At 55.1% G+C, this 14,657-nt stretch overlaps 7 protein-coding genes across 7 annotated transcripts; 3 read left to right on the forward strand and 4 right to left on the reverse strand.

Annotated features, from left to right (window-relative positions):
* Positions 1–102: 102 nt before the first annotated feature.
* CABS01_12380 (nucleoporin protein Ndc1-Nup) lies at positions 103–2,203 on the reverse strand (the record flags this gene model as incomplete). Its single annotated transcript, XM_060545734.1, has 3 exons — positions 103–1,044; positions 1,096–1,926; positions 1,979–2,203. Coding segments are annotated over 3 exons (1,998 nt in total), but the record flags the coding sequence as incomplete, so codon positions are not given.
* A 358-nt stretch (positions 2,204–2,561) lies between these two features.
* On the forward strand, positions 2,562–3,425 carry CABS01_12381 (SNARE domain-containing protein; the record flags this gene model as incomplete). The annotated part of the gene is made up of 2 exons (XM_060545735.1): positions 2,562–2,846; positions 2,904–3,425. 2 exons carry the CDS (start codon positions 2,562–2,564, stop codon positions 3,423–3,425), a joined length of 807 nt encoding a protein of 268 aa, XP_060396592.1.
* A 168-nt stretch (positions 3,426–3,593) lies between these two features.
* CABS01_12382 (uncharacterized protein) lies at positions 3,594–4,667 on the reverse strand (the record flags this gene model as incomplete). Its single annotated transcript, XM_060545736.1, has 1 exon — positions 3,594–4,667. One exon carries the CDS (start codon positions 4,665–4,667, stop codon positions 3,594–3,596), a length of 1,074 nt encoding a protein of 357 aa, XP_060396593.1.
* Positions 4,668–5,234: 567 nt separating this feature from the next.
* On the forward strand, positions 5,235–7,047 carry CABS01_12383 (alpha-1,2-mannosyltransferase alg-11; the record flags this gene model as incomplete). Its single annotated transcript, XM_060545737.1, has 4 exons — positions 5,235–5,590; positions 5,645–5,780; positions 5,834–6,821; positions 6,872–7,047. The coding sequence occupies 4 exons, from the start codon at positions 5,235–5,237 to the stop codon at positions 7,045–7,047; spliced, it is 1,656 nt and encodes a 551-aa protein (XP_060396594.1).
* Positions 7,048–7,195: 148 nt separating this feature from the next.
* CABS01_12384 (gamma-glutamyltranspeptidase) lies at positions 7,196–9,297 on the reverse strand (the record flags this gene model as incomplete). Its single annotated transcript, XM_060545738.1, has 7 exons — positions 7,196–7,658; positions 7,723–8,316; positions 8,376–8,424; positions 8,486–8,645; positions 8,708–8,971; positions 9,041–9,222; positions 9,294–9,297. 7 exons carry the CDS (start codon positions 9,295–9,297, stop codon positions 7,196–7,198), a joined length of 1,716 nt encoding a protein of 571 aa, XP_060396595.1.
* An 893-nt stretch (positions 9,298–10,190) lies between these two features.
* Positions 10,191–12,059, forward strand: CABS01_12385 (uncharacterized protein; the record flags this gene model as incomplete). The annotated part of the gene is made up of 1 exon (XM_060545739.1): positions 10,191–12,059. The coding sequence occupies one exon, from the start codon at positions 10,191–10,193 to the stop codon at positions 12,057–12,059; it is 1,869 nt and encodes a 622-aa protein (XP_060396596.1).
* Positions 12,060–12,321: 262 nt separating this feature from the next.
* CABS01_12386 (uncharacterized protein) lies at positions 12,322–14,507 on the reverse strand (the record flags this gene model as incomplete). The annotated part of the gene is made up of 2 exons (XM_060545740.1): positions 12,322–13,692; positions 13,761–14,507. The coding sequence occupies 2 exons, from the start codon at positions 14,505–14,507 to the stop codon at positions 12,322–12,324; spliced, it is 2,118 nt and encodes a 705-aa protein (XP_060396597.1).
* Positions 14,508–14,657: the final 150 nt, after the last annotated feature.

Raw genomic sequence — 14,657 nt, forward strand, 5'->3', positions numbered from 1 at the left:
ATGATACACGTCGTTATGCCGTTATGCGTGCCTGTTTTGCCTACCAAACGCCCCTCACAAAGTACGGTTGTACCGTGACACCACATATGCCAAAGCCTGTGACTAGCGGGCTTGCTGCATCTCGGGTCCTTGGGATCTGACTTCACTCGTGGGAAGTATTTGTTGGGCTGCCGCCTCCTTGGCCAGTCTGATATCCGTGCGAGTCAACCTCAAGTCGCTGCTGTATCGTTCAAACTCCGCAATCACTTGGGCCAAGCCCGTCTTCAAGGCTGCAATCACTGCTTCCACCTCGGGCGCAGTTCTATCCTTCTCAATATCGGTCCAGTGAACGGGAAAGCTGTCCTTGAATGCCTCAATCTTGGTGATGACGGTTGTAAAGGTGCGGATGATGGTAGGAACATCCTTTTGTACCCTGCCGTAGTTATCATCATTGAGACTGTGAACGGCCAACAAGCTGAGCACATCAACAGCGTTGACGTACTGGCTCAGTTCTGAGTACGGCGTTCCGAGGATAACGGCGGTGAGGCGGTTGCGGAACTCCTGGCGGAATATCCAGCCAACGTACTCGTTGCCAATAACCTTCAGCGCCCATGTCTGGAACTGGTTCATCAGTTGAGGAGAAGACAGCGCCTCTTGCTGCTCCTTGCTCAGAACCTTGTCACGCGCCCCGCGCAGCGTCTTCTTCGCGATAGGGCTCAGCTGCGACACTGGTGAATGGCCGGGGTGGCTTCCCACCTGGGTGAGGGCCTTTTCCAGCTCGCCGCGCATCGTCTTGTTCGCGGGCTTGCTAGTGAAAATAGGGTCCTCCTTCAATGGCGCTGAAGACCGAGCTCGGACTTCCGCAGTTGGCGCTGGGGCAGCCGGCACAGCCGCGGGCTTTCCGTACTGATCGATTCTTTGTTCGATACTCTTGATGGTAGTCAGGCAGTAAATGAATATCTGAGACCACGTAGAACCATCTTTACGGTCGATATCCATGAAGATGGCCTTGCGTCTGCCTTCTTCGTTACGAGCAATGTATGCCAATTCCCAGAGGGCAAAGCACTGTCAGTGTTAGCTTGAGGATCGGTGTATGCTGCCTGATTGTACACTTACCCGAACGGAGTCCTTCTTGCTCTTAAGACCATTCAGAAGACTGCCGTTTGGATCCTTGGATTCACTCGTGAGAGGCTTGCCGTTCTTGAGAGGCGCCTTAACCATGAACGTCGAAAACGCATGATTGGCTGTCTTCCAGATGGCGGTGATCAGGAAGCCAGCAACCGCGCATCGGAACATCAAGTAGATGTCTCCGGGCCACTGAGGCGGAAGCATGTTGGTTTTCGGAAGGTTATAGAAAGGTCGCAAGAAGAACAAAGCCCAGCCCCAGAAGAACGATCGCAATGCCATGAAGTATACCACTCCGGCGACAATAGTGGTGCTGATACTTCTGACGCCAGACTGGATAAGGATCGCAGGGACTTCGCCCAAGACCTTATTCAGCGAAGCATCCCCAGAAACCTTGACTTCGCCTCCCTCAGACCGCGCGACATCGATGATGAGCTTGTCTTGGTCTTGGTAGAAGTGGAAAATCGACTGAACAGCGGCGCTGACGGCCATGTAGCAGAAGAAGATCAACGTTCTCTCGTTCACGCGGGCGCGGTCCCCACTATAGTATGTGACCCATCCCAAGTTGGCGCTCTCCGGCAGGGCCCAGAGGTAAACATGACTGAATAGCGCGCTCGAAAAACCGTAGAAGAGGAAAGCCTCGAGAGTATGAATGCTAAAAAAGAATTGCGCGAACGCGTGGAAGGTCGAGTTGGAGGCGCGGGCGCCGACGTGGTACTGGGCAATGCGCAGGATCAAGATCGAGAGACCGCAGGTGAAGAGGAACAGTGTTCGAAAGCCCGCGGGGCCAATGGGGAACCAGGACCAAAAGTCTACGAGAGGCTAGTTAGTTGCAAAGCTTCGCAAGCATGCATCTTCAACGTTCATTACTCACAAGAGCTCCAACCCGAGAGGAGGATGGCTTGCAAATAAGAAATAGCAAGCAGAATAGTAGCGGTAGAGGAAAATCGCCTGTGCAGCGCAGGCTGCAGAAAGTCCTTATACGGAGCCCTTCTGACTGTTGCCGGTGCCATGCTGAAGGTGCATGGTCATCGAGACCGAATGTTTGGGAGGCTGAGGTTTGGCGAGGCTGCACTGGGACTTGTGCCGGAGCCAGGATCTGGAAGTAAATAATGGAAAAATCTCCAGTACAACAACACGCAGCTCCCACTTGAGCTTGCTTGAGGTCCAGGGGACCCGCCCGGCACGCGGACTGAGCCACATGTATCACGTGGAGATAACACAATCAGGCACCACTATTGCGAACAGGAGCTGATTGGACGGAAGGTGGCGCCCTTACGTAGTGTTCCAGCCACAGCCGACGACGACATGCAGGTTCCTGACCATCATTACGAGTCTATCGTCCACAGACATCCTGACTGATACATACTGGCCAAATAAACACATCCGTGAATCACAACGGCGCCGTTCCTTTAGTCCGATTCATTTGTGAATACTTTGCCCTCGAAATTGCAATCATGTCGTACGACCAGTTATCTTCGCTCGAAGCCGGCCGATCGGGTCGTCAAGGCGGATACACCGATGATCCCGAGTTCAAGCAGCTTCAGTCCCAGTTGACCAACAAGATCTTCAACCTGCGGCGCAATATCCAGCAGCTGACTACTGACGTCAACATTCTTGGAACGAAGCGCGATACTCCCCGTGTCAGAGAACGAGTTCACGACCACCTCGAGAAGACCCGCGATCTGTGCAAGGAGATTGGAGATGGCGTCAAGAAGCTCCAGACGTGGGACGATCTGACGGTTCGTACTCCACAGACTACTTGCGCAAAGCCGTATACTAATGAACCGTGCGCATAGAAACAACAAAAGTACGATCAATCCAGAATCTCGACCGACTTCCAAAACGTCCTGCAAGAGTTCCAAGACATCCAGCGCAAAGCACTTGAGAAACAACGAGCGTCCGTCACAGCTGCGCGCGCAGCGACCGAAGGCGAGGGAGCTGATGCGGCGGCTGGATCCGAGGAGCGTCTCGAGCTTCAACAGCAGCAGGAGGTCAGCCGCCTCGCATCACAGGACGAAGTGGACTTCCAGGAAGCGCTCATTGTCGAGCGTGAAGAGGAGATCCGAAATATTGAGCAGGGTGTCGGCGATCTCAATGTGTTGTTCAGGCAGGTGGCTCAGATTGTGACCGAGCAAGGCGAGCAGCTTACTTCCATCGCGGATAACGTGGAAGACGTGCGGGACGATACCCGGGGCGCTCAAATAGAGCTCCGCCAAGCGGCGAGACACCAGAAGGCGGCTCGCAACAAGGGGTGTTGTCTGATGCTCATCCTGGCAGTCATCCTCACCATCATCATTCTCGCAATTGTATTGGACTAGCACGTCATGGGGGTATTGGGGGTTTCTTTATTTGATTGCTGTTTCTACATTGGCGTTGTGGTGGCGTTTCGCGAATATTGTACATCAGGCGCCCAAGTACAGCTAAGGATACAATCTGGGACAGCGTGTCTTCTTTCTCTATCATTGCCATGGCTTTTCTCCCCAAGACTACAACCCCCGCAAGTGGAAGCGCTCGTAATGAGGGGATGGCTTCCAAGGGTCGTGTTTGCCGCGTACTTTATCCATAATCTTGACAGAGATCTGGGAGAAGATCATTGAAGAAATCCAGTAGACAAATATGCCTGCTGGCAATTTGATACAAAGTGCGGGAATCAAGATTGCCGTGAGAAGTAGACCTCTTTGGAGGCGAATTCGCCATCTCAGACCCGGAGGCACATTCTGCTCAGATGTTGAGAGGTTGAATACATACTTCCTCATTTCGCCTCTAGGCATCGTTAACCAGCCCAGAGTGCCCATCAGCATAGCAGGCAACAATATTGTTGGATCGGCTACCGTGAGGTCGGTAAACCATAGCACGCCACCATTTGCCATGCCTTCCGCAACATAGCTTAGTGAATCCAGGTTGCTAGATACAGCATCGGCAGACGAAGAAGCTGCTGCTGATGCCTGTTCCGTAACGGAGGTCGAGGCGACACCGGCTGAAACCTCCTGGTTCTTGTAGTTGCCAGTGAGCAAGGATAGAAGTCCGCTGTTTGCACCACAAAGACGCCTCAGAGATTCAGACATGAGATACCATATGGGCAGGCCGAGTGCTGGGGCCCAAGTCTTCCAATTCTGGGCCCCTAGCTCTTTCAGCATTCGTTTCCGAACCTTGGCTAGTTGTATGGCCCTTGAGAGACGGGTCCCACGAATTACGTGACTCCAGGCGGCCATAAATGGTGCGATTTCTCCCTGTCTTTCAACGACGCGTCTGGCGTAGTATTGAAGCGGTGCTCTGCACAGAGAGATGAGCAAGGCCGAGAACACGATGGTGCCTGTCCAATTTCCCGTCGCGTTCATCGAGTGCAGCGAAACAACTACTTGCGAGGTAGCTTCGACGCTGCTGTTGACGAGCCCGCCTAGACTAAAGTTTCTGGCACCGATTTCTCGTTGAGGTGATCGTGCCGTCCTCGAGACAAGGTGTGGGCGAAGAGAGGCGGTAAGTGGCCTTGCTAATGAGAAACCGATGGATTGGCGCAGGCCGGGTGTGATGGCGCAACGCGCCGCTCTCAGGGAAGCCATGATGAGATGCTTAAATGTTCATCAGAGGGCATGAGAAGGTACACTTTCTTCGAAAACTTGCGGCGCAGGGTAGTGGCCCTTGAAATGAAGGATGCGGGCTGGTCAAGGATCGTTAAGGAGCTGAGGCTAGATTTTGTCAATAGTTGATCATGAGAATATCTGAGTTTACGTCGGGCGTTCAGTGGTCAATTCAGAGCAGCACCAACAGACTGGTGCACGGGCCATTTTGATTCAACGGGCGCGGCTTGAGCGGATCTACAGCTCGCCGGGGCCGGAAAAGACCTGGACCCTTTAGAGGTGGGGGTCGACTGCCCACTGTATTCGTACCGCTGCAGCTTCCCCCGCCCCATTTTCTAGCTTGCAGTACAACCTGGCCAGTTTGCGAGTCCCCTACCTCACCATAGCATCCCACGACGTCAACGGGCAATGCTGAAGCTGGACTTGACCGACGCCCCCTTCGGCTTCGACTCGCCCTCTTTTTTCCACCTCGACACCACCACCGGTTCCCAGGTTTGTCGAAGCAGAACCAAAACCTAATCCTACGAATTCTGCGATCCCTTCACCCCGATGCCCGAAACCTGCTCAGCGCCGTCTGGGCAGACGCCCTTCTCTTTTGGCCTCGATCCCTGGACCCTAGCCTACGTCGTCGTGCCGATCATCGCTTTTACACCGATCGCGACCTACATCATGTTTCCTCTGCTGATGAAAGGCATTGGTTCCCTGCTGGGATGGTACCTACGAAAAAAGACAGAGGGAAGGAGAGCACAGCTTCTGGAGCTCAAGACTGCTGAGCAACAGTCATTCAAGAACACCCAAAAGAGCTCCAGCAGCGGGAAGAACAATGTGCAGGCACAAGCTTCCGGAAGCTCCGAAAAGAAGGACTCAGAATGGACCGGGGTCGTTGGGTTCTTCCACCCTTTCTGGTATGTCGAACGATTGCAAAAGTCGCCAAAAGGACGGTCACTAACAGCACCCAGTAACGCTGGCGGAGGAGGAGAGCGAGTCCTTTGGGCTGCGATCAAGACCACTCAGGAGAGATACCCTAATGCACTCTGTGTTGTGTACACTGGCGACCATGAAGTGAACAAGCAGGCCATGCTCGAGCGCGTCAAGGTTTGTCTCCCACCGTAGAACCCCTCTTTCCTCATACTAACGACATGTCTCAGACCCGGTTCAACATCGACCTGCATCCCCCGACCATCAACTTCCTCTACGTCAGCACAAGACACCTCGTTCTGGCCTCGACATGGCCTCACTTCACCCTCCTTGGACAATCGATTGGATCTGTAGTGTTGGCATGGGATGCCTTCCAGCTCCTTGTCCCTGACATCTTCATTGATACTATGGGCTATGCCTTCTCCCTGGGTTTGTGCAAGTTGCTCTTTCGCAGAGTTCCTACTTGTGCCTATGTTCACTACCCGACAATTTCGACTGATATGCTGGAATCACTGGACCCCAAGGCCGAGACTGGAAGTCAGGGCGTCAACGCCGGCAAAGGCGTTGGTATCCGAGGCAAGGTCAAGAAGTTCTACTGGAAGATGTTTGCGGCCTTGTACTCCCGGGTTGGATCTACTGTTGACATTGTCATGACAAACTCGACCTGGACCCAAGGTCATGTCCAGAAACTCTGGGGCCCCTACCGCCAGGCCAAGGGAAGGAACAACCCTATCGCTGTCAACTTCCCACCATGCGCTGTCGAGGAGCTTGAAGAGGCAGTAGAGGTATCCGAGGCCAGTGAGCGGAAGCGAGAGCAGGCTTTGGTCTACATTGCTCAGTTCCGCCCCGAGAAGAACCATACCCTGGTCATTCAAGCTTTCGCCGACTTCCTGAACACCAAGTCCGAAGCCGCCAAGGAGGCGAAGTTGGTCCTCATTGGTAGTGTCAGAGACGACCACGACTCCAAGCGGGTGTATACGTTGCGCCTCTTGGTGAATGAGCTCGGCATCAAAGACCGTGTCGAGTTTCATTTGGACGCTTCGTGGCCTGAAATTCTGGACTGGCTGCAGAGGGCCTCCGTCGGTGTCAATGGCATGTGGAACGAGCACTTTGGCATTGGTGTCGTCGAGTACCAAGCCGCCGGTCTGATTTCCGTTGTCCACGCCAGCGGTGGTCCCAAGCTGGATATCGTTATTGAAATCGACGGCCAGCCCACTGGTTAGTATTGACCTAGCTTTCTGTGAAGATGAAGACTAACCAGCTTATAGGTTTCCACGCTACGAATGTCAAGGAGTTCGCCGAGGGCTACGAAAAGGCCCTCTCCATCAAGGATCCGCTCCCTGTTCGCCTCCGCGCACGCCGGTCGGCCAAGCGCTTCACCGAGAGCGAGTTTGACGAGAAGTGGATCGCCCAGATGGAGAAGTTGGTGGCTATGACGCCCTAGATGCATTGTTGACTCTTGCCTGTATTTCTATATGTACTTTGATAGACTCGAGGATACCCCTTTCCTTCAGATAACCTCAATAAACCTGGCTTATGTCGCACATAAAATCTCATCATCTAGCGTAAGCGTGATATATCATCTAAACCATCTACACCACAAATGCACCACTATTCTTCTGCCGCGGCTCGCTCGCGGCCTCGAATACGCCGTCTTCAAAGATGATGCCCTGCACGGCGCTGCGGCCCTCGGGCACCCACGTCACGTCGTGGCCCTTTTCGAGCATGCTGGCGACGGTGTCATTGTCAAAGGCGTACTCGAACGTGACGGTATTGGGCATGAGCTGGTCGTGCAGGCGGGGCTCGCGGAGGGCCTGCTTCATGGTCTGGCCGTGCTCGAGGACGTGCCAGGTGACTTGGGCCGTGGAGCTGATGATGCGGGAGCCGCCTGCCGCGCCGACGGTGACGTAGAGGGAGCCGTCTGGGTGTTCTACGATGACGGGGGTGATGGAGGAGAGGGGCCGCTTGTTGGCGCGGACGAAGTTTGCGGGGGAGGGTTCGAAGCCGAAGGCGTTGCGGACGCCTGGGATTGAGAAGTCGTTCATTTCGTTGTTGCTGGTTGTTTGTCAGTGAGTGGAGTTTACGGTGAGAAGGGATGAATAGGAGAAGGGGAATTTACAGGATTACGCCGGATAATGGGTCCATGATTTGAGCGCCAAAGAGGAGGTTGACGGTCGTGGTTAGGGAGGTGGCCATGCCGGACTTGTCCGCTGTGACGATATGCGACGTCCCGAACCCTTCGCTCGAGTATACGCCCTGCGGATCATACCGCTCAACCGGTTGCGTCTGGTTATCCAGGATCTTACCGCGGATATCCTTGGCCGTGGCCTCGTCGATGAGGGTATCCTCAAACGGCCCGATGCCTTCCACGAAGTCCGGGTCGCCGAGCAGGGAACGAGCGCCATAGGCGAAGCGCATGGCCTCGTCGAAGCGATGAACGCCGAGCTTGGTGTCGGCGGACTCGGCCGGGTCGAACTGCTCCATGATCTTAAGGGTGTTTAGGCAGACGGCGCCACTGGCCGGAGAGCCGACAGATGTGAGGCGGTGGCCGCGGTAGGTTATGGAGAGGGAGGGGCGGGTGACGACCTTGTAGGAGGCGAGGTCTTCTAGGGTGAGAGTGCCGTTTGTGGCGCGGACTGTGGCGATCATGGACTCTGCTATGGGGCCGGAGTAGAAGGCTTCTGGGCCTTCTACTGCGATCTTGGCGAGGGTGCTGGGTATTTTGTCAGTTTTTAGCTTTCTGAGAGATATGTGAGTGTGTATGAGGCTTACGCTCCGTAACGTTTGCGGTAGATGGTATCACCAAGTTGGAGGAGTGTGCCTGCTCCGTGTTAGTTCACTACTTCCTACTGACCTACACTCGGAGAGTTTGAGAGACTCACCGTTGGGAGCAAACTCCTCAGCCCATACTGGATCTTCAACGAGAAAGTTCCACTGCCCTTTGATAGCGGCGTCCATGTACCGTACCAAGTCCGAAGACACTCTGAAACCCGTAGTCGCCAACCTCGCAGCCGGGGTGACGACGCTCTTCCAGGGCAAGGTCTTTTGAGGTGACCAAGTCAGTAATGAGAATCTCTCGCTTTCTTTCCAAGCTGTTCACTTACACCGTACTTCTTGTGGATGTATTCCAACCCACGAACCTCGCTCGGCACGCCAACGGCAAGGCCGCCGTAGACACTACCCGCGATGTTGCCTTGGTACATATCCTGGAACGCAGCAGCCGGCGCAGCCTCTCTAAAGTCCACAGACTCGTAATTCCCATCACCGTCTCTGATGACGACGAAGCCGCCGCCACCGATGCCGGAGTGGTACATGCCCACCGTTCCAACGCAGAACGTCGTACCGACCAGCGCGTCTACGGCGTTTCCCTACATGGGGGTTAGTACTTGTGTAACCTTACTGAGAGATTATGAGAAGAAAGTGGAAAAAACACATACACCTTGCGCAAGTAGATCACGGCCAATCCTACTGCACTCAACCGACTCACTTGCAACGGCGCCAGTGTCGCCAGCACGAGGGTTAAAGACGAATTCCGGTATCGCTGCGGCCGAAACCGAGCGGAATTCGGCCAGCAAGAGCAGAGAGGCTGAGTAATGCCATATTGACTTGGGAGATGTCTCTGTTCTGGTTAGCCTCTTTACATGATTGCCGGAAGATGCTGATCTCCTCTACTGGATGGGATGAACTCACTCATCTTGAATAGGTGATTGATTCTCAAGGCCGGGCGGCGGTCTGTGGACTCCAACACCGGACGGTACCTCCGAGACTCAACGTGCACAACGGCCTAGACACCGATAAGAGATAGCGGAAGGGATGACAGAAGGACTCGGGAGGTAAGCAACTCTCAACGTCGCGTCTCTTATCTACCGCGATAAAGAAGCCTCCTATACCCAACAGATCACCAAGACAAGAGAAAGGGTTGTGAGTAAGCTGGAGGCATTAAACGCCGTAGTCGGGGGAGGGCCATGACTTATTACTACTGGGTCCCCGGCGATTGCGACAGACCAAGTCGCTATTACCAACTTGGTCCCAGCCCCAGATCCGGCAGGCACAACTGATAAGCGAGTTCTGGGGTCCAATATGTGGGCCACACTTACTTAGCTAAGTACATACAGAGTAAGATAGGTACCTCAAGGTGTGGTGGCACTTGGTGGGCGAGTGACAATTGAAAGTGTGCCGCATGATAGCAGTCATGCTTGGTGAAGCCCCACACCGAGTCCCAGGGACGCCAATCAGCGACGGGCGAATTAAGTAATTCTCAGCAACCTTCAGATGGCCGACAACTTTTTTTCACAGGTCCCATGTCACAAGCTTCAACTTCAAGTCTTTGACTTTCATACTTTCATCTTACACCAAATTTATGTACTTTCAAGCTATACTGTGACACGGTGCTCTTAGCGGGTCTTCTTGTCTCACAATTGGTGTATTACCAACATTGGCTTGAGGCGTTCAATGGGTTTGCCCCTGCGGCTCCTTCCGAGACTCACTTCATCTTCACTACGTCCGGCTATCAACGCCCTCACATTCACCCGGGCCTCAAGCTCGGCCCCGGCAGCAGCTCACCGGCCACTCATTCGCAGAGTCATCATGTCGTCAACAGCAGAGGCGCCTCAGGCGGCGGCAGCGGCACCAGCAGCAGCAACAAATGCAGGAGAGTCATCTCACCAAGGTCAGGCACAGGTGCAGGGTCAAAAGAAGTGGCAGAATGGCGGAAACAAGCCCAATGGCAACAAGCGTTCATTCCAGGGCGGCCAGGGAGGCGGAAGGGGCAAGGATAAGCAGCGCAAGTCGAAGCGTGAGAGGAACATCACCGAGGGCTCGTCAGAAGAGGTCTTGGCGTTCGACGTGCAAGCGCTCATCGCATTGCGCAAGGAATCACTCCCCGATGCACCGGCACCGGCGGCAGGCGAGGAGGTCAAGGACGGGGAAGAGAACGGAGAAACGAAGACCGAGACCCAAACACCCTCAGAAACCCTCCCAGAGACCTTTACCGAAATCGAAGTCGAAGTACACGCAATCTCCTCAACGGGAGACGGCCTCGGCTTCCAGCTAGGTTCGACCTCGACACAAGTCTACGTTGTCCCCTTCGTCGCACCTGGCGACATCGCAAAGGCAAAGGTCATTAGACATGTCCGCGAGGAGTCCTACTCGGTAGCCGACTTCGTCTCCGTCGTTAAGGCGGGCCCCCTCCGCGACGATGCCCGCGTCAACTGCAAGTACTTTTCCCAGTGCTCCGGCTGCCAGTTCCAGATGCTCGACTACGACACCCAGCTGTCGCACAAGCGCTCCATCGTCGACAAGGCGTACAAGAACTTCTCCAACCTGAACCCGGACCTGGTCCCGTCCATCAGGGATACCATCGGCAGCCCCTTGCAGTACGGATACCGCACCAAGCTCACGCCGCACTTTGACGGCCCTCCTGGCCACCACAAGAGGAATAAGCCCAAGCAGGCGCTGAGCAAGGTTCCCGAGATTGGATTCAACGCCAAGGGCCGCCGTCATGTTCTGGATATTGAGGACTGCCCTATTGGAACCGACGCCGTTCGCCTGGGCATGAAGCGCGAGCGTGAGCGCATCGCCAGGGACTTTGGCAACTTCACAAAGGGCGCCACGATCCTTCTCCGCGAGAGCACAAAACGCTACCCGAAGAAGGTCATCAGCAACGGCAACGCCAACACCACAGCAGCCACGGAAGAAACGTCCACGACAGAGGAAGTATCAGCATCAGCATCAGCAAAGCAAGAAGAACAACCACCCGCAGAAACCCCCTCCGACGCAGTCCGCGTCGAGACAGACGCCCACGTAGACATCAAAACCTGCCTCTCCGCCACGGGCGCAATGTCAAGCGAGTACATTGACAACTACCTCTTCACCAACCCCGCAAACTCCTTCTTCCAAAACAACAACTCCATCCTCCCCAAATTCACCCAGTACATCCGCGACCACGTCATGCCCCCCGCCGGCCCCCACCGCGACCGCATCAAATACCTCATCGACGCCTACTCCGGCTCCGGTCTCTTCACAATCACCCTTGCCTCCCTTTTCACGGGATCAACGGGCATCGACATCGCAAAGGACTCCATCGAGTGCGCCCGCAAAAACGCCCGCCTCAACAACCTCCCCGAGTCGCAGTGCAACTTCCTCGCCGCCGACGCGCCCCAGCTGTTCAAGCAGGTCACCTACCCGGCCGACGAGACCGTCGTCGTCATCGACCCGCCGCGCAAAGGCTGCGATAACGACTTTTTGAGCCAGTTGTTGGCGTTTGGGCCGAGGAGGGTCGTGTACGTGAGCTGCAATGTTCACACGCAGGCGCGCGACGTGGGCGTGCTGGTGCGCGGGGACGGTGGGAACGGCACCAAGTACGAGATTGAGAGTATCGTGGGCTTCGACTTCTTCCCGCAGACGGGACATGTCGAGGGTGTGGCGGTATTGAACAGGGTCGAGAAGAGTGCTTGATTAACCTACCTTACGTGGATTACATTGGGACGGGTTGGGATCTCATATCACGGGAGAGAGTATACAAAAGTTTGCGATACCAGCATTGGTCTGATAATTCGAAAAAGCAACAGCCACCAGAGTATGGACGTGGCGTGAGACCGTTCTCTCAAAACATACTACCAAGTCTTTTACCGTTTTATTTCGTGATCCTCTTGTTCTGTCTACTCTTGTATGAGGTTCCTCTGTCTGCATACGAAGGAAAAAAAGGAGACCAGGTCTTTCAGCCCTCCAATGTCCGATTGTCCTCTAGCAGAATCTTCAACGCTTGCACCAAGACCTCAACCACCTCCGCTCGCCGACTCTTCTTAGCGGCCTCCTTGAGCCCTTCCAGACCACCCTCCTCAATAATCTTCTTCCGCGCATTGGCCCCTGGAGCGCCCTCAGCAGCCACCATGTTGTAGATGATGAAGCCGGCGCGGTGCCGCAAGTCCTCATTGTCGTCGGCGCACATGTCGAGTATGACATTGACGCCTCGCTCACGTTCCACAATGGCTTGGACGACGTTCTCGTGGCCAGTGAGAGCCGCTAGAGCACCACCTGCTGCACTGCGCGTGCCTTCGTCCTCGGCGTCCGCCAACGCGAGTAGAATATGCAAACGGCCTTTTGCTGCGGGGCTGCCGTCGGCATACAATGCCAGACCTTCCACGGCCTGCACGAGATTGCAGATAAGCTCAACGGCGGCCTTTGACACGCGCGGATTCGAGGAGAGTAGCTGGTCCTCAATCTGTGGCCACGCCACTCTGATAATGGCTCGTCTGGTATCGAGGTCATCGGTCGACGCGAGGTTGGTGAGCGCCATCAGCGCTTCGAACGTCGGAAGAAGGTCGCGGTGCTCCGCGACTGGGTCTGTGGGAATGATGGAGATGAGCGGGCGGATCGCAGAGCTTTGCGGGTTGGAACGACTGCCGCCGAAAACAAGAGCCGGGTTGGTGCTGATCAGAATGCGCGCCAGGGCTTGCGCAGCAGTGCGACGGCCGGCGGGTTCGGACTCTGGGAGCAAAGCCCACGCAGCCAAGAGAAGCTTGACGGCGCCTTGCTGAGCAAGCTTGCCGCGCAAAGATGTCGTAACTGAAAGAGAGTAAATGATAGCGACAGTGAGTGATAGTGACGCGGCCGAACCACCCTTGCTATGAGTTACTAAAACCGGTGTGACGCCGGCCTCGAAAACGCGCCGGCATCGTTCTCCCACATGGTCATTATCGTTGAGAGGATCGGGCCCGGCAGACTTTCCAGCAGCAGCGGCGTATGCCTTGAGCTGGTTCATCTTCTTCTCCTCCTCGGATAGGTTGGGTTGGTATCTGGTGAGATTCACCAAGATGCTAAGCGCTCCGTACGTCACGGGTGACTTGGCCGGAGCGTCGGCCAACGTCTTGACAAGTTTCTTTAGGAAATCCGCGTTCCCTGCCAGCTTTTCCTTGATGGCGGGCCGGATCGATGCGTAGGCCAGCCCTTCGATAGAATGTTGGTGTCCATGGTCGTCTTCGCTGAGGAGCATGGAGGTGAACCTCGTTGAAAGCTCCTCGATGGTTGTGATTGCAGGTGATATCTTCCCTTGCCCGTCCTCATTCAGCGCCGGCGCCGTGGGCACTGCCTTCGTTCTGAAGTCAGTCAGATCTGTGATTGGACGGCTTCATGTCCGTTTGTTGATGAATACCATACCCTCAATTTCGCCAGGATAACCGCTGCCAAGTTTTGAACCTGTTCCGAGTGCTTGCGCATGGCGACGGAGCCTTCCTTGATGGAATACTCAGGGTCCTGTGACATTTCCTTGGCGATCTCCTCGGGATCCTGGTCGACAACCTCCTCCAACCACTCAGTGCAATACTTATTCACTGCGTCACGGCACTGAGAGTTCATGCATGCAGCATTGAGCATCTCCAAGCAGGCAGTCTCGACCTTGCGGCTCTTCCACTTCCGTCTCATCAACGGGCCGAGGGAGCTCAGGAAGCCCTCGCTGAGGAACAGCTCCGAAGTGAGGTCAGGAACGACCGGGAAGGTGGAGGCAGCCACACAAAAGGCGACGATGTAGTCGTCATAAGTGCCCCTCTTGATCTTGTCAAAGAAGAAGTTGGACAGCTTCTTGGCACCATCATCGCCGGCGGCCTTGAGATAGGCGGATGTGGCGATAACGGCGTGCGCGCGAACAATCTCGGGCTGTCTCATGTCGAGATATGTCAAGATGGTGTCGACGCAATCACCATCAATGAGCTTGCATATCGTGGGGGCACCGGTCTTGGCCTGGATGAGCTGAAGATCCTCATTCAACAGCTTGGTGAGCTGGTCGAGATCGCGAATGGTTTCATCATCCTCCTGGCCGCCCTCCATTAATCGCGCAAGAACGAGAAGGGTCTCATCCTCTCTCGGAGGCGCCGTGGCGGGAGCGGAAGCTTGGGTGACGGCGGCCATTGCAGTAGTTGTTCGCTCAGGCTGGGAGGCGGTTGAGCGAGCTGTGATAATGTATACTTTGGTACCACGTCAAGGTGTGTTGTTGAGTGAGTGAGGAACGGACAGACCTGGGACGGACAGAAAAAGCCTAGAACAAAACGGGGCGGAACG

Source organism: Colletotrichum abscissum (genome assembly GCF_030869225.1).
Source record: "Colletotrichum abscissum strain IMI 504890 chromosome Unknown Scaffold_37.1, whole genome shotgun sequence".
In the NCBI taxonomy this organism is placed as follows: Eukaryota; Fungi; Ascomycota; class Sordariomycetes; order Glomerellales; family Glomerellaceae; genus Colletotrichum; species Colletotrichum abscissum.